Here is a 22626-nt window from a genome sequence, read left to right on the forward strand (position 1 = left end):
TCTGTAGGTGTCCAGTAAAAGTGTCCTTGGCTCTGGTGATGAAAATGGACATGTCAAGGGCAGGGAAGACAGGAAACACTGACCTTGACTTATATGCTGCAAGAAAGTTATTTGGGGGAAAATCCTTGATTTCAGCCCTTTATCTTTGTTAGCTGCTTTCTGCTGGTGGGTGTATTTGGAAGCAATTACCTTTGAAGCATATATCTTGATGTCTTTACCAGCCCTAAAGGATAGATCATCCCCTAGAATTGTATTAAACCCTCCAACTATTTGATTTCCCTGAGGTGTTTTTTTTTTTTTTTTTTTTGAGGTGGGGATTGAATTTTATTGCCTTGCATTACTTTAATATTATCAATTTCATCTCATGAGTGGCACATGAATGGCTGAAGTTGTGCAATTTGTAAGGAATGTGTTTATAGCTTTTGAAAACTCCTACCAAACACTTTTGAAAACTGAAGTTGGAAATCTCTCTGAGGCAAGTAATAATCCAAGAAGCAAAAAAACAAAACTTTAACATTTCCTAGTTTGTAATGAGTTACTTTTAAAAAGGGGCTGGGTGTGGCGGCTCACGCCTGTAATCCCAGCACTTTGGGAGGCCAAGGCAGGAAGATCACAAGGTCAGGAGATTGAGACCATCCTGGCTAACACGGTGAAACCCTGTCTCTACTAAAAATACAAAAACTTAGCCAGGCGTGGTGGCATGTGCCTGTAGTCCCAGTTACTCGGGAGGCTGAGATAGAATTGCTTGAACCCAGGAGGCGGAGGTTGCAGTGAGCTAAGATTGAGCCACTGGACTCCAGCCAGGTCAACAGTGGGAGACTCTGTCTCAAAAACAAAACAAACAAAAAAAATTAGCATTCCTATCAGTTATAACTGCAAACACAAATATTTATGACTTAGACTGTTTTAGATGTCGATGTATGTCTCCTGTCTATGTATTTACCTATATTTATTTTGTCCTAGAGGTAATATAATCAACATTATATACTTACATTCTTTGTAATTATACCTATGTTGTCTACTAATTTCTATGTGGAGTTTATATATTATAGAAAATAAATCAGGAGATAAACAGTTATCTGAATTGTACCATTTTTTTATTCTTCAGGGAAAATAGATGTACTATTTTACGTTTCTGTTTGTCTGGTATGGTGTTTCAGGGGTATTTTTTTTTTTCTTTTTCTCTCTCTTTTTATCTTATTTATTTATTTATTTATTTATTTATATTTTATTGCACTATAGGTTCTGGGGTGCATGTGAAGAACATGCAGGATTGATGCATAGGTATCAGGGGTATTTTCTTATCTTAGTGAGTTCCAATATAACTTTTTTTTTATTTGAGATGGAGTCTTGCTCTGTTGCCCAGGCTGGAGTACAGTGGCAAGATCTTGCCTCACTGCAACCTCCTTCTCCCAGGTTCAAGCAATTCTCCTGCCTCAGCCTCCTAAGTAGCTGGGATTACAGGTGCTTGCCACCACGCCTGGCTAATTTTTGTATATTTGGTGGAGATGGGGTTTCACCATGTTGACCAGGCTGGTCTCGAACTCCTGACCTCAAGTGATCTGCCCGCTTTGGCTTCCCAAAGTGTTGGGATTATAGGCATGAGCCACCACACCCGGTCCAATATCACATTCTTAGTAGTTTGTCAACAACTCACTATTAGCAGTAGTCAGACTGGATTACAGGATTCTTTGCTCCATCCAGTGTTCTTTGCACCCTGCTGTGCCTCCTGAAATGAAATCATAGTTATAGAGTTCCAATGCAATACTGAGTTTTAAAATATCTTTGGCATTTCCCCATGCTATTTCAGGCTTGTTGAAAGGTAGAAAAAGTACTTTTTTTTTTTTTTTTTTACTTCTAGTTGGGTTTGCAAGTGACAGTCCAGCATTATCAGATGCATTAATTATATCTTTATAGCATTACTTAAATAATTCATTACTGATGATAATAACTTCAGTCTCTGAAATCCCCAAGTGATTTAAGGTTTGGCAGGGTTTAGATTACTCTTTAAATGAATGATTTGTGTGTTTAAGAAGATTGCATTGATGAGATTCTTTGGTTGTACCTCTTTTTTTTAAGTTTCCTTCTTCCTTCTTTTAGATCTGTATTTCAGAACCTGGAAAGTTTACTCAAAAGGTGAGGGTATGGATTAGTGAGTACTGGAACTTAGTAGAAACTGTGGCCATTGGCCTGTTTTCAGCTGGCTTCGTCCTTCGATGGGGTGACCCTCCTTTTCACACAGCGGGAAGACTGATCTACTGCATAGACATCATATTCTGGTTCTCACGACTCCTAGACTTTTTTGCTGTGAATCAACATACAGGTCCATATGTGACCATGATTGCAAAAATGGTGAGTACAACTAGTTTTATATCCTGGTATTCTTTTTAACAAAATATTTAAAAATAATTTTTGTGAGTTTGATACAGCCATACAATACATAATAATCACTTCAGGGTAAATGTGGTATCCATCATCTCAAGCGTTAATCCTTTGTGTTACAAACAACCCACTTATACTCTTTTGGCTGTATTTAAATGTACAGCTAATTATTATGAACTATAGTCACCTGTTACTCTAGTGTTCTTTGTAAAGATGCTCTGTTGTGCAGGCTAGATTTGAACTGCTGGGCTCAAGGAATCCTCCCATCTCAGCCTCCTGAGTAGCTGGGACTACAGCCAAGCACCACCACACCTGGCCTCTTTTCAATAGTTTTTCATGGTTTATATCAGATAGTTTAAGTTTTGGAATTATTATTATTATCATCGGTATTTGAGACAGGGTCTCGCTCTGTCACCCAGGCTGGAGTGCAGTGGTGCAATCACAGCTCACTGTAGCCTTGTCCTCCCAAGCTCAAGCAATCCTCAGCCTCCTGAGTAGCTAGGACCACAGGCACACACCATCGTACTGAGCTAATTCTTTTTTACTATTTATATAGACAGGGTCTCACTATGTTGCCCAGGCTTGTTTCAAACTCCTGAGCTCAAACAATCCTCCTGCCTCAGCCTTGCAAAGTGCTGGGATTACAGGCATGAGCCATTGTGCCTGGCCATTTTGGAATTATTTATAGAAGCACAGAGAGTAAGAGCATGCCACCACTGCCTTCCATATAACCACAAACTTGTCTTTAACACATGACCTTGGGTAGTATATTGCAGTTAGTTAATTGGGACACTCAGCTCACCTTTTTGACTAGGGCCAGATAGTATGGGGTTGAGTCAAATTTGTCTCTGAGCACAGCAGTTTCCGAGGACCAGATTCATGTGAAGCTACAATGATATTTTCTGCTAAAATATCCATTCTTTTAAAATCACTCACTGACTCTCCCCTACCATCACACTCTTAAATTGTGCTTATAGGCCATACACTGCTCTGGGTACTTAGTATATATTAACTCGTTTAATCTTTGCAACAACTTTAGGAGATAGGTAGTATTGTTATACACATTTACATACAGGGAAATGGAGGTTAAGTAAATTCCTCAAAGGCATATATGGGGAGCCAGGATTCAAAAGTGGGCCACCTAGCTCCAGTCTGTCATCTGTGCTTGCCATAGAGTTGTGTCAGCTTTTTCTTTTTTCCTTTTTCTTTCTTTCTTTTTTTTTTTTTGAGACAGAGTCTTGCTCTGTTGTCCAGGCTGGAGTGCAGTGGCATGATCTCTGCTCACTGCAATCTCCACCTCCAGGGTTCAACAATTCTCCTGCCTCAGCCTCCTGAGTAGCCTATAGTAGGGACTATAGGCACTTGCCGGCATGCCTGGCTAATTTTATATTTTTTAGTAGAGGCAGGGTTTCACCGTGTTGGCCAGGCTGGTCTTGAACTCTTGACCTCAAGTGATCCACCCCATTTTGGCCTCCTAAAGTGCTGGGATTACAGGCGTGAGATACTGAGCCCAGCTGGCGTTTTCCCTCCGGCTATTCACAAGGATCTAAGACCTACCCTTTAATAAGTACTCTGTCTCAAGATCATCTTTGGCTTTTCCTTCTAGAACACTTACTGTCAGGGAAGGGGCAAATTCTGGAGAATGAAGGTAGTGCTAAAACAAACAAAGGAAGAGGACAGAAAAGAGACAACCTCCAGGACTCCAAAGATTTTTCCTATTTGACATTTTTCCCTTAGGCCAGAAATGTTTTCTCTTGTCTTGGTGGCATTAGCATTTATGAGATAGGCTATACCGAGATAACCAGTGTATTTCAGTGACTTAGCGCAGAGGTGTTTCTCCCTAATGCAAGGTTTGCTGAGTGCTCATGGGGGTGACCTCTATGCAGTGACTCAGTGATCTGGAATCCCTTTTGTCAGGGATTTGGCTCCTAAGTTCTCCTATAACAGGGAGTGAGAGAGATAGAGAAAGTCTAATAGCCTTTAACTGCTCTGGACAAGAAGTGTCCAGGCTAGAATAGGTTTCATAGCCCCAGCCTAATGGAAGGGAAGCTAAGAGATATAGAGCACCTCTTGAAATACTGATGGGAATTGTGGTGAATACTTTCTCTGTTACAGTAAACAAATGGATTGAGTTGAGGCACATTTAGTAGAGGGAATTAAACTGACTTGATCAGTTTCTTAGACTCTAATCAATTCCTGAAGACAATTCTGGGAATAAGGAGCCATTGGACTAATTCAACGATACCCCTCCACTTTTTAAAAAAATTTCCCTAACTTCTGGTCCAACTGGGGGCAAAGCTGGATATTAGCTAATCAAAAAGTGTTCACATTTCATTACTGCTTAAAGAAAGAAGCACAGACTTTCTCCTCTCAGCACATTTCTGTTATTCCATGGACCACATTGACTTGAAATGCATACTGTGTGAGAAAACAAAATAGTTGAGCCAAAGAAAATCTAGCTGTTCATGGACAAGTGTGCTTTAGTCAATGTCTACACAATCTTATTATTTGCAGGTATAATTATGATGGCTGCTGGTGTTTGGTTTCTTTTGAACATGAAATCTGTGGTAAAATTCTGGTTGTGCTATGCTCTTTTGCAGACAGCAAACATGTTTTATATTGTGATCATAATGGCCATAGTCCTGCTGAGCTTTGGAGTGGCACGCAAGGCCATCCTTTCACCAGAGGAGCCACCATCTTGGAGCCTCGCTCGAGATATTATATTTCAGCCATACTGGATGATATATGGAGAAGTCTATGCTGACCACATAGACGGTGTGTATGGGATTTTGCCATCATGCAGAAATTGTGCCTTCATAGTTAACAAGAGTAAAATAAATCTGAAAAGCAGTCATCTAAATCTTAAAAATGTTTGAATTTATGGTATTCTATGCAGTTAATGTGCTAAATGTTTGTCTAGAGTCTCAGTACTGTGCTTCATCTTCTCTCTGATTCTTTTAAAATTCTTTATTTGCAGTTTGTTCAAGCAAGCCATCCTGCCCTCCTGGTTCTTTTCTTACGCCATTCTTGCAAGCTGTCTACCTCTTTGTGCAGTATATCATCATGGTGAACCTGTTGATTGCTTTCTTCAAGTAGGTGATTTCAATTAAATATGATTATTTTATTTAAATAAGAAATGTGGGCAGCTATGTTGACTAGATTCACATGTACTTTGAATATGTAACCTTTGGTTTTTGTGTGTCCTGTGTTTTACTATTATTGTTTTAAAATAAGGGCATAAAACTACTGGAAAGAAGGAAGCGGAGCATGGGAAACAGTGAAATAATAAATGCAGTCATCCATCGGTATCTGTGGAGGGCTGGTTCCAGGATCCCCTGTGGATACCAAACTCTATGGATGCTCCAATCCCTTATAGAAAATGGTGTAGTATTTCATATAACCTACATACATCCTCCTGTATACTTTAAATCATCTCTAAATTCCCTACAATACCTAATATAGTGTAAATGCAATATAAATAGTTGCTACACTGTATTGTTGAGAGAATAATGACAAAGATAAAAAGTCTCTGCATTTTCAGTACAGACACAATTGTCCTTATCTTTTCCCCAAATATTTTTAATCTGTGGTTGTTTGAATCCACAGATGAAGAACCCATGGATATGGAGGACTGACTACGGAGGGAAAGTACAGTGTAATACATCAAAGTGAAAGGAGATCTTGAATTGTGATTAGGCAGTAAATTCGAATTATAAAAGGATAGCAAGTAGGCTGGGCGTGGTGACTCATACCTGTAATCCAAATATTTTGGGAGGCCAAGGCGGGCGGATTACCTGAGGTTAGGAGTTCGAGACCAGCCTGATCAACATGGAGAAACCTCATCTAAAAATGGAGACTAAAAAGTCTCTACTAAAAATACAAAATTAGCTGGACATGGTGATGCATGCCTGTAATCCCACCTACTCACAAGGGTGAGGCAGGAGAATTGCTTGAACCTGGGAGGTGGAGGTTGCAGTGAGCTAAAATCATGCCATTGCACTCCAGCCTGGGAAACAAGAGCAAAACTCCATCTCAAAAAAAAAGAAAAGAAAAGATAGCAGGTGATGGAATTGCAAGTTGGCTACAGAGTTCTTGATATGCTTTCTTCACTTGATCCCAGCATTCCCTCTTCTCTGCTTCCTTTCTTCCTCCCTCCCTCCCTCCTTCCCTCCCTTCTTTCTCTCTCTCTCCTTCCTTTTCTTTTCTTTTTCTTTTGAGATGGAGTCTCACTCTGTCACCCAGGCTGGAGTGCAGTGGCTCCATCCTGGCTCACTGCAACCTCTGCCTCCTGGATTCGAGCAGTTCTCCTGCCTCAGCCTCCCAAGTAGCTGCGATTACAGGCACCTGCCACCATGCCTGGCTAATTTTTGTATTTTTAGTAGAGTTGGGGTTTCACCATGTTGGACAGGCTGGTCTCGAACTCCTGACCTCAAGTGATCCACCCGCCTCAGTCTCCCAAAGTGCTGGGATTACAGGAGTGAGCCACTGTGCCTGGCCCTCTGTTTTCTTCTCTGTCACTTCTCACTTTTTCTCAGTCTTCTGTTCTGGATCATCTTCTCCCCAACCTTTTAACATTGGAATGTCCCTGATCCCTTACCTTCCTCTTCCTTTATTTATGCTTTTTGTGATCTCTTTCAGTTTCCTCTATATCCTGAGCACACACAATTTATATCTCCAGCCCAGCTCTGTTTCTTAAACCCCAGCCATAGAGATCCAACTGCCCCTTCCTTCACCAGTTAGAAATGTAATAGATTTCTAAAATTAAAATGCCCAAACTCTTAATCTCCACTCTTTCCCAACCAACATACTCTTATTCTACTTGTAGTCTTTCCCAAATCTGCAAGGAAGAATATGAGTTTTTGTTGATGTTCCATCTTTTCAGTTGTTTACACCAAAAACCAAGGAGTCATTCTTTCTTCCTTTTTCTTTACTACGCACCATGATTCTGTACATGGAGTTATTCTTAATATCTCTCGAACCTCTACCTCCAAACTCTCAGGAACCTCTGTTGTTGACTCAACCTTCAGGTAGATAACTGATTCAAATACCTCTCACTACCCCACTGTTACCACAGAGCCTCTAATTTATCTCTATCTTCTGGCTTTGACTCCCTGTATTCTTTTTTCAACACAGTAGTTCAAATGGCCCTTTAAAAGCAGACATCAGAGGTTATTGCTCTTCTGCTCCAAACTCTTCAATCCCTCCCATTTTACTTCTGCATGAAAGTTAAAGTCGCTACAATGACTTATATAGCCCCTTGTGAGTTAACTTTCCTGTCAGTTTTTTTTTTTTTTTTTTTTGCTTTTTTTTTTTTTTTTGAGACAGAGTTTCACTCTTGTCACCCAGGCTGGAGTGCAATGGCGTGATCTCAGCTCACTGCAACCTCTGCCTCCCAGGTTCAAGCAATTTTCCTGCCTCAGCCTCCCGAGTAGCTGGGATTGCAGGCACTCGCTACCACACCTGGCTAATTTTTGTGTTTTTAATAGAGACAGGGTTTCACTCTTTTGGCCAGGATGGTCTCAAACTCCTGACCTCAGGTGATCCACCTGCCTCCGCCTCCCAGAGTGCTGGGATTACAGGTGTGAGCCACCGCGTCCAGCCCTTGTCACATTTTTTTTGAGATGGAGTCTCACTCTGTCACCCATGCTGGAGTTCAGTGGTGTGATCTCGGCCCACTGCAACCTCTGCCTCCCAGGTTCATGCGATTCTTCTGCCTCAGCCTCCCAAGTAGCTGGGACTACAGGCGCACGCCACCATGCCTGGCTAATTTTTGTATTTTTAGTAGAGATGGGGTTTTACCATATTGGCTAGGCTGGTCTCGAACTCCTGACCTCGTGATCCATCCACTTCAGCCTCCCAAAATGCTGGGATTACAGGCGTGAACCACCACACCTGCCGTCACTTCTTAAATCGTGCTTCACACTGCTCTTCCCCTGACCCATTCCTGTCCAACCACAGGCCCTTCAGTTTTTCAGACCACACTGGTGCCTTTGCACTTGCTATTTCCTCTGCCTAGAATGCTCTTCCTGCAACCACCAGCAAGCCCCACTTCCTCACCCCTTCTCGTCTTGCTCAGAAGCAAGCAATTTATCTTAAACACTGAAAAGAGTACCTGACACCTATTTGTTTCATAGACAAAAGAAACCAAGTGAAGTAATGGGAAGAAATTTGCATTTTCTAGATGCCTCTTAAATGTCAGGCACTGTGCTAGGTATTTTATTCCTTGCTTATCTTACTGAAGAGAAAAAGATAAAGGAAAATCAATTTATGCAATATTCTTAAAGAAAGTAGAGAACACAGGGGTTGAGAGGTAGGCAAAGTAAATCAGAATTCTTAAAAAAAAAAAAGTGACTGCTGTGTTGTTACCTATACGTGGAGAAGACATTCCTTCCTGCTTGTTATATGATAGTCGTCATCTCTCTTAGCCCAACTGTTTTAGGTACGTGTAACATTTGCTGGTGTTTAGTTATAACAGCTATTTTTAATATATCAAATAATAAAAGGGTCTGAAATTTTGGCAGGGAGGGAATATGAGGAGACAGGGTCTCACTCTGTCACTCAGACAGGAGTGGTGGAGTGGCGTGACCTCAGCTTACCGCAACCTCCACCTCCGCAGTTCAAGTGATCCTCCTGGCTCAGTCTCCCAAATAGCTGGGAACACAGGTGCATGCCACCATGCCCAGCTAAATTTGTTTTTTTTTGTAGAGACGGGTTTCACCATGTTGCCCAGGCTGGTAGTCTGAGATTTTTGTTTCTTAAAAATGCCCAGTGTCTCATTGCTCATTTGCTCTCAAGGGAAAGGCTCATGCCCCCCCTCTTAGCCCCAGGTGGGTAAGTGGGTGCTGGTGATGGGATGGCATGATGCTCCTGCTATGGTGTCACCAAGAGGCTCTTTGGATTCTTTGGGAAAAAGTGTCGCCAGGTAAGGTGGTGTGCTCCTGGTCACTAGGGGTGTACACTTGAGGTTGGGTGAACACTTGCTGGTCATGGTATCCAGTAATTCTTGCCCAGGTGGGCAGCTGGGCACAGGCCCTTCTGGGTCTTGGGGTCCAAAGAACTGCAGAGCAGCCCAATAGGTGTGAGTCTGTTTCAAGTGGGAGCCAAGTCTGGAAGCCTGTGTGCGTCAGTCGTGTTTGGGTCTGGTTGGCTTGGCCACCACTGAAATAAGCAATAAATACGGACTCCTGGTACCTGCAGATCTCCTGCAAAAAAGCCCAGAGAATACCCTTGAAGCCACCTTTCCCCTCAACGGGACTGACCCTGTCCTTACTGCCGCAGTGGCATCCAGGGATCAGTGGAACTTTGTTTTGAGAACACTCCTGCCTGTTACAGAGGCAGCACAAAGCTGGTGCCCCCTGAGCCAACACGGCACTGGGATGGCTTTCTAGAACAGAACTCTGTCAGTGACAGTCATGTCTCAATCATAATAGCTGACTTCAAAAGCCAGCAGCAGCGACTCCATATATTTGAGTACAGGTGGCAGTTGCAGAGAGCCTTGGGCTGGAGAGGGTCTGTTGGAGCCTCCCACAGGGGAATCCTGGGGTGGGCTGCGGCGGCAGGGGGTGGGGTGGGGGGTGCTGCAGCTCAGGGTGACTCCCAGCTCTGTCACTATCAAGGCGACCCCTTTCTTCTGAAACCTTAATTCTGAAAGGCCCCGGTGGGGGTGCCCTTTCAGATGCTCCCTTTCCATTTCAAAGGCTCGGATTCTCGATCTTGAAGCTGGATGCGGTACTGACGCTGGCTTCAGTTTCCATTTGTGACATACAGAGGTCTCCTTTCTAACCCCAGCCCAGGCAGCCGAGCCCGTCCTAGCAGCAGAACATGCTGCCTGCATTTTGTAGGTGGAAAGAGAAAAAAGTGACCTTTCGTATTTTTTCCTGAAACTTGAGGAACCAAGATACATACTACTGATTTTTTTTTTCTTAAAGAAAACTAAACGCATGACTGCACAGCAGTAGAGGTGTATATTTTTTATACTGTTGGGGGGAGGTATTTATGCTGCTTTTTGGAGATGGACTGGAACGTCTGGTTTCTGTCCCCAGGCCCGACAGCTATGTCTATTTTCTGTAGAAGGTGCCACAGTGAGACCCAGAGCCACCCCTTCCTGCCCTGGTACCATTTATAGCTGGGATCCTGTGGACTCCCAGCCTGTTTCTTCCTTTTTTTTTTTTTTTGAGATGGAGTCTCGCTCAGTTGCCCAGGCTGGCGTGCAATAGTGTGATCTTGGCTCACTGCAGCCTCCACCTTCTGGGATCAAGTGATTCTCCTGCCTCAGCCTCCTGAGTAGCTGGGATTATAGGCATCTGCCATCATGCCCAATTACTTTTCATATTTTTGTAGAGATGGGGTTTCACCATGTTGGCCAGGCTGGTCTTGAACTTCTGACCGCAGGTAATCTGCCCCCTTCAGCCTCCCAAAACTCTGGAATTACAGGTGTGAGCCACCATGCCCGGCCATTTCTCCATTTCTACCTTCTATTCAACCACTCTGATGTGGAGAGACAAAAAGAAATTGAACTTTTTGATAGTGTGATTAAAAACTTGATTTGAACTATTTTTGTAAAAGGAATAACAAACAAGATTGTGATAGTGTGTACTTTGAGCTAGATAAATAAAGCCCTCTTTGTGAGCCTCCTGGCAAAATAAATAAAATAAAATAAAAGTATGTCCAGTGTCAAAAAAGAAAAAGTTGAGAAATCCTTGCATAGAACAAACTTCTCATGTTAGAGATGAACACACTGAAGACCATACAGACTGACCAACCCCAGATCTGACTACTTGTCCAGGAGCCCGGTTACACATAATTCTTTATAAAATAAAAAACAAAACAAACAAAAAACAACAAAACTGAAATACACGGTGAAGGTCGCCATCTGCTGGTGGAAAGCTGTTGTCACGTTCAAGTGAAACTACTATTAATAGTGTGCCCAACCCTAGAGTTTCTCTCTCATTGAACAGGGCCCCAAAATATGCACTTCTAACATGTTCGGTGATACTGATGCTGCTGGTTCAGAGAACGTGCTTGAGAGCTACTGATATAACCCAGTTGTCTATGCTTCAATTGCCTTCTGTATGGACTCTGTGAAACTTCTATTCTTACCCAAAGATGGCTTTCTCTAGGATAATTGTTTTCTTTATCACTATTCAAGTTTAGGGTTGTCTGTGTTTTTATTTGCTAAATTTGGCTACCTTTCTCAAGTTCTACGCTGCTATCTTTCTCTAAAGAAACTAAAATCTTCACACTGCAAGAAGAAGAATTTTTTTAAAAAGAAAACTAAATTTTATGTTAGTCTAAGCAAAATAGTAAGATGGACATTTTATTGTGTTCCTCTTATATGGTATTATGTAAAGTTAAGTAGTTAAGAATGATATGTTGTTTCAGAATAACTGTACCCCCAACCATTACGCCTATGGCAAGTTGTTTTTTCTTTTGAGATGGAGTTTCGCTCTTGTTGCCTAAGCTGGAGTGCAGTGGCACAATCTCAGCTCATCGCAACCTCCACCTCCTGGATTCAAGAGATTATCCTGCCTCAGCCTCCCAAGTAGCTGGGATCACAGGCATGTGCCACTACGCCCAGCTCATTTTGTATTTTTAGTAGAGATGGGGTTTCTCCATGTTGATCAGTCTGGTCTCGAACTTCCAACCTCAGGTGATCCACCCGCCTCCGCCTCCCAAAGTGCTGGGATTACAGGCGTGAGCCACTGCACTTGGCCGGCAAGTTCTAAATGTCAATATTTACTATTCTGTGTCCATGTTACCACTATAAAGTGACCTACCAATAAGGAGTTATTTTTATTGTGAAGTTAATCTGAATAATTTGTCTGGATTTTAATAGAAGCTCTGCTTTTTGATTTATTTTAAGATGAATTGATTCTTCTTCCATTTATTCATTAACACTGTTCTGTTTGGGTGTTTTCACTGGGATTATTCTAGCAGTTCTCACATTTGACATTAGGTAGATGACACAGAGGAACATTAAAGCTGTTTCCTATAAATGATGAATCACGGACTGAAAAAGAACGTCTATGTGAGAAGAGATGGTGACTTGAGAAGAGTGTTGAGTTCCAGAATGGATTTTCTATCCGTTACACTGAAAATGTTGGCATTTTCTATTCTCTGATTGTAATGTCTGCCTTTTGCTTGATATTCTGATTATCATGTTTCATTGTAGAAGGTAGCTAATATATTTTGTTTGGTGGAAGAAGAATATCTGTATTGGGTAACTGCTGGGAACGTCAGGTGAACCAATCATAAATGTTGGAAAATACAGAATCTGTTTCCTTTCAAGACTTCGTATTAAAACATTGTCCCTCTCTTACTGCATCTTACAGCAATGTTTACTTAGATATGAAATCCATTTCAAATAACCTGTGGAAATACAACCGCTATCGCTACATCATGACCTACCACGAGAAGCCCTGGCTGCCCCCACCTCTCATCCTGCTGAGCCACATGGGCCTCCTCCTCCGCCGCCTGTGCTGTCGCCGAGCTCCTCACGACCAAGAAGAGGGTGACGTTGTATTAAGTAAGTCATTCTATGTGATTCAAGGCAAAGATGCACTGGAGCAATGTAAATTCAGTTCAGGGCACTGGGAGGCTCTGGGAGTTCTCTGACAGTAGAATATCAGCTGATGCCCCGGGTCTAAGTAAATATATTGACCTCATTATGAGGTCATAGTGTCTTTTGCCAGGATGAACGGATACTTAGGAATAGGTAGGAAGAGAATCTCTGCTTGATTGTACAAAGGCTTTATGTCACATTGAAAACCTGTGTTTTCTCTGCTGACTGGAGAACTCATCAGAATAACTCCTAGAGGGTAGTCATGTGACTTGTGCTGTTCTCCATGTGGTGGAGGATGGAATTCAGACAGATTGGAGTTTCAGAAGGCCTGAGGTCTAAGGGAAGAGATAAGCAAAGCTGGGCTTCACTTATTAACCAGAGTCACGGCCCTCTGGCTCTCTAATCTACTGAACATGATGGTGATTCTGAAATGGATGTTTCTTATTTTCAAGAACTTCAACTCAGAAACTGGGTGTGGGTGGTGCATGCCTGTAGTCCCAGCTACTCAGGAGTCTGAGGCACAAGAACTGCTTGAGCTCAGAAGTTTAAGGCCGTGGTGCTTGTGAACAGCTGCTCCACTTCAGCCTGGGCAACATTGTAAGTCAGGATGCAGAAATAGGGATTCTCACTTGTGTTTTTTCAAAGCATTAGCCTATATATTTTGAGGTTTTTCTAATTCCTCTTGTCTAGCCAAATCTTATCTGCAGGATATGATTATCATACTAATTGTTGTCAGAAAACATTGCTTTTGGTGGTTTTTCAGATATTCTGTAGTTCCTGTCAAGCAATTCCACAGTTGGTACCAGGCCCATTTCTAGATAGTTCCCAGAAATACGGGAAGCAGGTGACATAAATGCACAATCCTTTATCCCAATTCCTAAATCTAAAATACCTCTGAAAACTGAAAGTCCTTTTTCTTCACAAATTGGGGAAAGACCCATTTGGCCAAAAGAAGCTGATGAGAATTCATGTGAAACCATTTATTCATTTTATTTCTTGCAGTATGAATATTCATTGATGTTGCTGCAGAAAATAGCAATATGTTTGATTTCAGGGATTGCTTTAACCTTAACTAGGGATTTCACTTCATTTATGGTGTATTCACTGTATTAACTCTCTGAAGCTAAAAGAGAATAATTCTGAATTCTAAAATACTCTGGATTCTAGGAGTTTCAGGTAAGAGACAGTGGGCTATTTATGTGTTTAGGTAGATCCTTAGGAGTCAGTATATTATGGGATTGACAGGGTGATATGCTTTTACTGGTGGTAGTTGGCTCTGTCAAGTAGTTTTTCTCCTCCTGAGTCACTATGAAGATTTTTGAAGATTTTCTCTTTTTTTCTTTTTTGAGACAGAGTTTCGCTCTTGTTGCCCTGGCTGGAGTGCAATGGTGCAATCTCAGCTCACTGCAACCTCTGCCTCCCAGGTTCAAGCAATTCTGCCTCAGCCTCCTGAGTAGCTGGGATTATAGGCATACGCCACCACACCCAGCAATTTTTGTATTTTTAGTAAAGACGGGGTTTCTCCATGTTGGTCGGGATGGTCTCAAACTCCCGACCTCAGGTGATCCTCCCACCTTGGCCTCCTAAAGTGCTGGGATTACAGGCGTGAACCACCACACCCAACCTTTTTTTCTTTTTCATACCCCACTCCCCGACCAAAAGATTCAGCCTTTGTGTGAAAGCCAAAGCATAACTGAAGTTAACTTGAGCTTTTATAATTATACTGTAAATTTAAGACTGCTAATAGAGAGACGTCCCAGGCTTTGGCTGCAGAACCATTGCAACCTAATAGCAGAGCATGAATCGCTTGATAAATCCTGGAATTGACTAGGATTTGCCTAGACTTCCTACTACCATATGAAAGAATGTTTCCTAGGTTCACCTTGGTCTGGGCTTGCAGGATGATTTCATATAAAACTCAAGTAAAGTTTAAAGTGAGTTCACCCTGAGCTTTTTGGAACATTCTTGAATTTTCATAACATTGCTTCTGATCCTTTATATTGAGGATAAAGACATTTACATAAGCCGCAGCAGTGCCACCTTGCGGACAATTACAGGAAAGCTCTACATGCTGCAAGCTGCACCTGTCACTGGAATCGCTCTGGATTGTTTGCTCTCAGGGATCCACAGAAGGCTCACATCATGACACCTGTAAAGTTTCTTGCTCAGAGGAGATTCTTTAATGAAAGAAGACATTAGAGTTGGGTAGGGCATGGGAGATACCGAATATTTTCAACGTCCGAAAATTTTTTCCTGCCATTTAAATCGGAAAGCACTATCTACCTGAGTTGTGAATACATTTTACAGCAGAATTACACTTTTACCCATGTTTCCAATTTAAAATTGAGATTTTTTGTCATTAATTTTATCAGAAAATAATGTAACAATTGCATTTTAAATAAATTCTGGAGAACTGTGTTCTTTTTCTCGTAATGTAAGCAAAACCATTCAAGAAAGAGAACTTTCCAATTTAATCCTTTTAGCAGCATCATTTCATTTATATATTTTCTCAGTATTATAAACTTGCTTAAAAGATGACATATTATTCTATTAGGCAAGAGTGAAAGCCAAGGAGGTAGACCCAATGGGAATGCTGGAGTTTGACGGAGAATTGCATTAGCCTTATAATATCACTTAGTAGTGTGTCTTTTTAATAAGTTAGTTATAGTAGTGTCAGAGGAGGTATACTGCCTTGATTGGCCATTGAATGGTAATAATAATATCTCCTTTTTCAGTAGAAGGACTTAGTATACACAAACTCAGTGTAACAAGGTAAAACTTTTTTATACTTACTGGATGAATTTCAACAGACTTTACTTTCTTCTAATCTTGCTTTAAACCTATTGGTTATTTACTATCATTTTGATAGCTAAAAGAGTTGGCAGAGAGGTTGATTAATGAGCACAAATACATACACTTTGATAGAAGAAATAAGACCTAGTGTTTGATAGATCAGTAGGGTTTTTGTTGTTCTTTTTTGAGATAGAGTCTCACTCTGTTGCCCAGGCTAGAGTGCAGTGGAGCGATCTCGGCTCACTGCCTCCTGGGTTCAAACAATTCTCCCACCTCAGCCTCCAGAGTAGCTGGGATTACAGGCACCCACCACCACACACAGCTAATTTTTTTTGGAGGGGTGTTTAAAGATCAGAGAGTTTAATAGGCAAGTAAGAAGGAAGAAGCTCTCCTGTACAGAGACAGAGGGAGGGGGGCTCCAAAGCCAAGGAGGAAACCCCTAATTTTTATATTTTTAGTAAAGATGGGGTTTCACCATGTTGACCAGGCTGGTCTTGAACTCCTGATCTCAAGTGATCCACCTGCCTCAGCCTCCCAAAGTGCTAGGATTGCAGGCATGAGCCACTGTGCCAGGCCATCGGTAGGTTGACTACAGTTAAAGTTAATTGATTATACATTTCAAAATAGCTAGAAGATAATAATTCGAATGTTCCTATCTTAAAGGACAGGCAAATATTTAAGGTGATCCTCCCACCTCAGCCTCCTGAGTAGCTGTGACTACAGGTTTGTGCCACCAATTACCCTGATTTGATTATATGAATGTATCAAATTATCACAGGTATCTCGAAAATATGTACCTTTAATGTGGATCAATTAAAATTTAATTAATTTTAGAAAGTATTGGCAGAGAGAAAAGAAGACAATCAGATTCCCCATTTTCATATAAAGGCAGTGAATTTTTGTTAATATGTAAAAACATTCTAACTTGTGAAAATATTGAAAGTATTCTATATATGAGTAATTTTCAAAAATAAGTAGGAGAAACCCAGTCTGGTGTTTCCAGTTGCCTTTCTTCTTTTCCTGTTTTGAGACAGGGTCTCGTTCTGTAGCCCAGGCTGGAGGGTAGTGGCGTGATCATGGCTCCTGCAGCCTCGAATTCCCAGGCTCAAGCCATTCTCCTTCCTCAGCTTCCTGCGTAGCTGGGACCACAGGCACCTGGCTAATTTTTAAACTTTTTGTAGAGAGAGGGCCTGCCTATGTTACCCAGGCTGGTTTCCTGCTCCTGAGCTCAAGCAATCTGCCCCTCCAGCCTCCTAAAGTGTTGGGATTACAGGCGTGAGCCACTGCGCCCGGCTTCCAGTTGTTTCTTGGTGCTGTTTCTGCATTAATATTAGAAATGGTTTGACAATGTGACAAACTTTTATCACACAGGCTACAGTTTCTCATTTTCAATACAAGTGGAAGAAAAGCCACTCATGCCCTGAGGCGAATAATGATTCTTTCTGTGTATCGTACTTCTTCCTATAGAACTCTACCTGAGTAAGGAGGATCTGAAAAAACTTCATGATTTTGAGGAGCAGTGTGTGGAAAAATACTTCCATGAGAAGATGGAAAATGTGAATTGTAGTTGTGAGGAGCGAATCCGAGTGACATCAGAAAGGTAGATAGAAATCTTTTCCATTCTGAAACTACCACCAAAACTTGATTCTACTAGAATATCTGAAAGAGTAGAAAGACCTACTTTTAAATCCCGGAGGTCTGAGTTCTTTGTAATTTGAAACATTTAATCATGTAATATTCATGCAATCAAAGTATATTTAATTGAGCATCTACTATATTACAGGCACTCTTTTAGTTACTAGGAATAGGTGGTTAAAAGACACAAGAGCCCTTGTCTTCATGGGACTTACATTCATATGTGTGCGCGCGTGTGTGTGCGCGCGCGTGTGTCCGTCTGTGGGGGGTGGTGGTGAGGGAAATGAAGTGGGTGGAGGACAAAACCTAGGCAAGGAAACACAAAAATAAATTTGTAATTGAACATCAGGCAGTAAAAGAGCTATGAAGAAAAATGAAGTAGTTGGAGAGAACAGGAAATGACGGTGGCGTGAAATGTAGTGGAGTTGGGGTTCCGTGGTCTGTTTCAGAGAGTCTGGTCCTAGAAGGTCGCTCTGAGGGTTTGAGGAGAGGCCTCAAGGAAGCCAGGCAGCGGGCGAGGCGGGGCGTCTGGTGGAATAGCGCCCCCCGCGGAAGGAAGGGCCGGCGCAGCCGCCTGAGGCAGCACGGTGTGCGGCGCAGCCAGAGCGGAGGACGTAGAAGCAGCGTGCTGGTTGGATGGGGCGTCGCGGGGTTCTCGTGGCGTCTGACCCGCGGTTGTGTGCAGTGGAGTTGGCGGCTGCTTCACTGAAGTGGGTGAAGAGAGAACAGGAGAGGCAGGGACTGCAATTGCATGTGGCTTTTGAGAGCAGTGTCACAGTGCAGGGAAGCATGATGAGGTCTGGGGACAAGGTGAGGTTCTTTTGTTTGATTTTGCTTCAGGTGGAGATAAATAAAACAGCGTGGTCCTGGAAATGACCCACCAGCAAGGGAGAAACTCGGGAGCAGGAGGGAGGAGGCCGTTGGCTGAAGAGAAGTCCCCGAGAAGCTGGGAAAATGGAGGACCTGGGCTTTTCCCCGAAGCAGGGGAATGGACGGGATGTGGCCAGGGTACACGGGAATGCAGTCAGGGCCGGCAGCACCCAGCTCTTGAGGCAAAGTCGTCGACTGGGTGTGCTCGTGTGTGTGTGTGTGTGTGTGTGTGTGTGTGTGTGTGTGAGAGAGAGAGAGAGAGAGAGATATTTTGAGGGAGGCAGGTGGTATGGGGGACATTCAAAGGTTTGTGGAGAAAGAAGATGTTCTGGAGAACGTGAACATACTAGGGAGCTATAGTGGGACCTGACCATTGTGGATTTATTACTAGTTGGGGGAGCATTGCGTCGTGTGAAAATATGGAAGGCTATATGTGATGAAATGCCTTTTTTTTTTTTTTTAAAAAAAAAACACAGCATTGTTCTTGTAAATGGAAGCAAATTGACAGAAGTTAAAGTGTTCATTTTTGAACGACATGGAACTGTGAAATATTATACCTAATTGTGCATGTTTTTTTCTGATGTGCAAATATCAGATAGAGAGATATGAATACTTAAGTATGGCTTTACTTAAAACTGAATCACATGAAGAGTTTTCTAAATGCTTCACTATGGGCATAAGTCATATATATCTGGACTTCTCTCTTGGTACCATGTTTATATAAATATGTGTTTCTGTGCCTGATTGAATTTCAGATCAAATTTAATATTGAGAAATAATGGAAAATCAAAATTTGAGCCTACAAAATTTGATTTCACAGACGTAATATCTTTAGTCCATAGTGATATGAATTTCTCTTTCTTTATTCTACATGTTCTGCCCCCTTGATAGCTATGCTCATTGAGTCTGATGGGCAAGCTTGGTTCTTAGTTTTATGTGAAGCATAGGCCCATATTAGGAGCTTACAGAGCTGCGAAGAAGTCCTGCTTCAGGTACTTACTAGTTGTATGTACATGGGCAAATTTACTGAACCTCTTTGAGTCTTGGTTTTCTTATTTGGAAAACAGACACGGAGGCCGAGGCGGTGGATCACTTGACATCTTTGTTGAGGTCATTTGTGGGGACCTCATAAATGAGGTACGGGAGAGAGGGGAGAATATTTCCTAAGGTAATTGAGCAATAGTTTGAAGAGGGAGGGGGAGAAAATTAGGAGGATTTTGCATGTTAACCTACCTCTGAAGAAGAGATTGCTTCAGAATACTTCTAGAATTAAGTGAGTTGTGACAGTGGAAAAAGAGAACATAGTGAGGCTGTTTTCCATCTCACTCTCCCTATCCAAGACTCTAACTTCTTTTTTGATCCTAGTGGTCTTTAAGTCAGCTTTGCCCTTTCTTTGTTCAGCAGAGTAAGATGCTTTTAGGTATTTTTCCACATTAAGCATGTTTTGGTACATTATATTTGGGAAATACTGTGGTTTTAAAAAATATAAACACTTTAACATAATATGCATTGCAATTCATCAGCACAGAGTTACAGCTTAAGCAGGTCCCACTGCTATTTGACCATAAAGCCTTACTGAGGAACATCTGTGACACCTCCCAGCATGGGACTTGTTGGTGTAGTTCATGTACTACTTCATGGTACTCTAGGAACTTACAAAAGAAATTTCCTGGATCCTAGGTGAGTTGCTGAGAAGTACCAGAAAGCAGTGGTCAATGCCACTGAATATGGAGTCGGCCTGTCTGGGTTTGATGCCTGACGTTTTCATTCACCATGTGACTCTGGCTATGTGACTCAACTGCTTTTTTTAATTTTTGAGACAGAATTTCTCTCGTTGCCCAGGCTGGAGTGCAATGGCAGGATCCCAGTTCACTGCAACCCGTGCCTCCAGGGTTAAGGTGATTCTCCTGCCTCAGCCTCCCCAGAAGCTGGGAATACAGGCACCTACCACCGCACTTGGCTAATTTTTTTTGTTTTTGTATTTTTTGTAGAGATGGGGTTTCACCATATTGGTCAGGCTGGTTTCAAACTCCTGACCTCAGGTTATCCACCTGTCTTGACTTCCCAAAGTGCTGGGATTACAGGCATGAGCCACTGTGCCTGGCCTACCCAACCTCTTTTCTACAAAAGGATAATAGTAATGCCTATCTTATAGGGTTGTTACATGGATTAAATAAAATAGTACAGGTAGAACCTTTATAAAATGCTTGGTACATAGTGAGCACTCAGTGAATATGGTGATTTTCATGATGATTGTAATTATATTTGCTATTATCTCATTTTAAGATATCTTGTCTAAAAGCCCATAATAAAACAATTACCATTCTCATTTTTCTTCCATCCTTGTACCTTGCACAGAGGAAACTAAAATTATAAATTTTATGTGTTAGAATGACTAAAAGCCTAGATTAAATTAATGTAGTTGGCAGTCCAGTAATATAATTGAAATATGTTTCACAGGACATTGAGTTTTAGAAAATAAGTACCTATAAAAGCAAGAGACCCGATTTGAGGGTGACCAGGTTATTTGTCTAACAGGTTTCTATTGTAGCATGTTACCTGTGCCTGTGAATAGTTGCTGGTTTCTATTGTATCCATTCGATGTGACTGCTGCTAATGGAACTTAATGAATCTCCATTACTGCTGTTCAGACTGTACTGTTTTTGAATTAGATGAAACAGTACACTGGATGGAGAGGCTCTAATTAAGCATATTTGGAAGGAAGTATACATATATTTTGTGCTGTTTCCCACATCATCCTTCCCAGTTCTAATTTTACAGATTCCAGAAGGTCAGGAAGCATTTGTTAAGCCTCTATTGAGTTATAGAAGTTGAATTCTATAGCAGAAGCAAGAAAGAGAGGGTTCTACTCACATACAATGTAATAAAAATGGAAGATGCCACTCTTTTTATGCTTTAATTTCTATTTACAAAGGTCCCAGAAAGAGAAAGTGGAAGGTCTTTCTTTCAATCCCTGTGACTTGAGATGTGTTCTAGAGATGGGAAGTCTAAAACTATTTTGGGAAGTACTTGTTTCGGCTGAGTGTTAAACTCTTCATGGCATAATCACAACTTCTCCCTGCCCCCAAATAAAAGCGGGAATCATTTTTCATTCCTGCAATGGTCAAGGCAGCCATGACACAGTTGGTTAGATTCCCTCCCATGCTGTTTTTCACTTTAATCTTGTTTATCAAAGATTTTCATTGCTGAGAAACTGAAATTATACGTGCTCTCCCCCAAATAACAGAACAAAACAAGGGAAGAAAAGAAAGAAAAAACAATGTGATAAGTCAGAGTTCATTGTGAAAATTTTGGCTTTTAAAAATTTAGTCTTCTACATATTTCCATTTAAAATGATACTATTTTCTATTCTGTTTTTCCCCTCTGACGCATCGAAAATATTTTCTCCAATAATTACATCTACTTGGTAAATATAGTTTAACTTTTATTGTTTCTGAACTTAAAAATTTTATACCAAATTTGAAAACGTAACACCAAACACAATAGGCAACCCCAGCCCTGCCTCTACCACCAGAAATAGCCATCAAAAATAATTATCAACAATGTATGATTTTTAATGGCTGCATAATATTCTCTCTTACAATATAACAAATATCTGTCTGCTTTAGCATAGTAAGATTACAGTTCCTTTATATTTATTGTGTCTCTATGTTCCATCCTTGCTACCACTGAGTTGTTTCACTTTTTCTTTTTTTAATTTGCTAGGTTAAAACAAATGCTGTTGTGATATAGATTAACTCATTATTATCTTAATTTTCATCTCTGATTACCTAATGAGGTTGACTATTTTGCTGTGTTTTCTTACCTTTTGTATTTTATCTTTTCATCTCTTCATGTCCTCGGGACCCTTTGTAATTTTTTTGCCTCAATAAATTGTAAAAGTTTTTGTTTACTCAAGGAATATCAATGCCTCATCAAATTTATTAGAACATGAGTTTTCTAATTTATTTTTGTTTTAAACTTTCGTGTGATATTTTTGCAAACGTTTTTTTTCTAAATTTTTTAATTGCCACTTAGATTTCAGAGAAAAAAGTTTCTTTTTATGTAATCAACTCTGATGTATGTTGTAATGTATTCCATTGCTCATGAAGCTGAGATAGCTGCATTAGTCTCCCTGGGCTGCTGCAGCAAAATACCAAAAACTGGGTGTCTTGGAATAACAGAGCTTTATTGTTTCACACTTCTGGAAGCTAGAAGTTCAAAATCAAGGTGTTGGTAGGGCTATGCTTTCTCAATGTCGCTCTCCTTCTTTGCCTCTTCTAGCTTCTGGTGTTTGCTGGCAACTGTGGGTGTTGTTAGCTTGTAGATGCATCACTTGTTATGTGGCCATTTTATCCCTCATATTGTGTTCCCTCTGTGTGTGT

The 22626-nt window shown here is 41.3% G+C and overlaps 1 protein-coding gene across 12 annotated transcripts in view; it reads left to right on the forward strand.

The window, feature by feature from the left end:
• The window catches only part of TRPM6 (transient receptor potential cation channel subfamily M member 6), a 167325-nt gene that overhangs the window by 99062 nt on the left and 45637 nt on the right, over positions 1–22626 (forward strand). For all 12 annotated transcript variants that reach the window (XR_004272629.1, XR_004272630.1, XM_032290908.1 and 9 more), the window contains 5 exons: positions 2101–2352; positions 4983–5157; positions 5360–5474; positions 12714–12907; positions 17204–17336. Coding sequence is in view for 10 of the 12 variants with exons in the window: in XM_032290908.1 (XP_032146799.1) it covers positions 2101–2352; positions 4983–5157; positions 5360–5474; positions 12714–12907; positions 17204–17336 (869 nt within the window). In the remaining 2 variants the exon portion in view is untranslated. The remainder of the gene's footprint in view (positions 1–2100; positions 2353–4982; positions 5158–5359; positions 5475–12713; positions 12908–17203; positions 17337–22626) is intronic.

The sequence above is a fragment of the Sapajus apella genome, unplaced genomic scaffold (assembly GCF_009761245.1).
Source record: "Sapajus apella isolate SASKATOON/1434 unplaced genomic scaffold, GSC_monkey_1.0 scaffold24, whole genome shotgun sequence".
Lineage (NCBI taxonomy): Eukaryota > Metazoa > Chordata > Mammalia > Primates > Cebidae > Sapajus > Sapajus apella.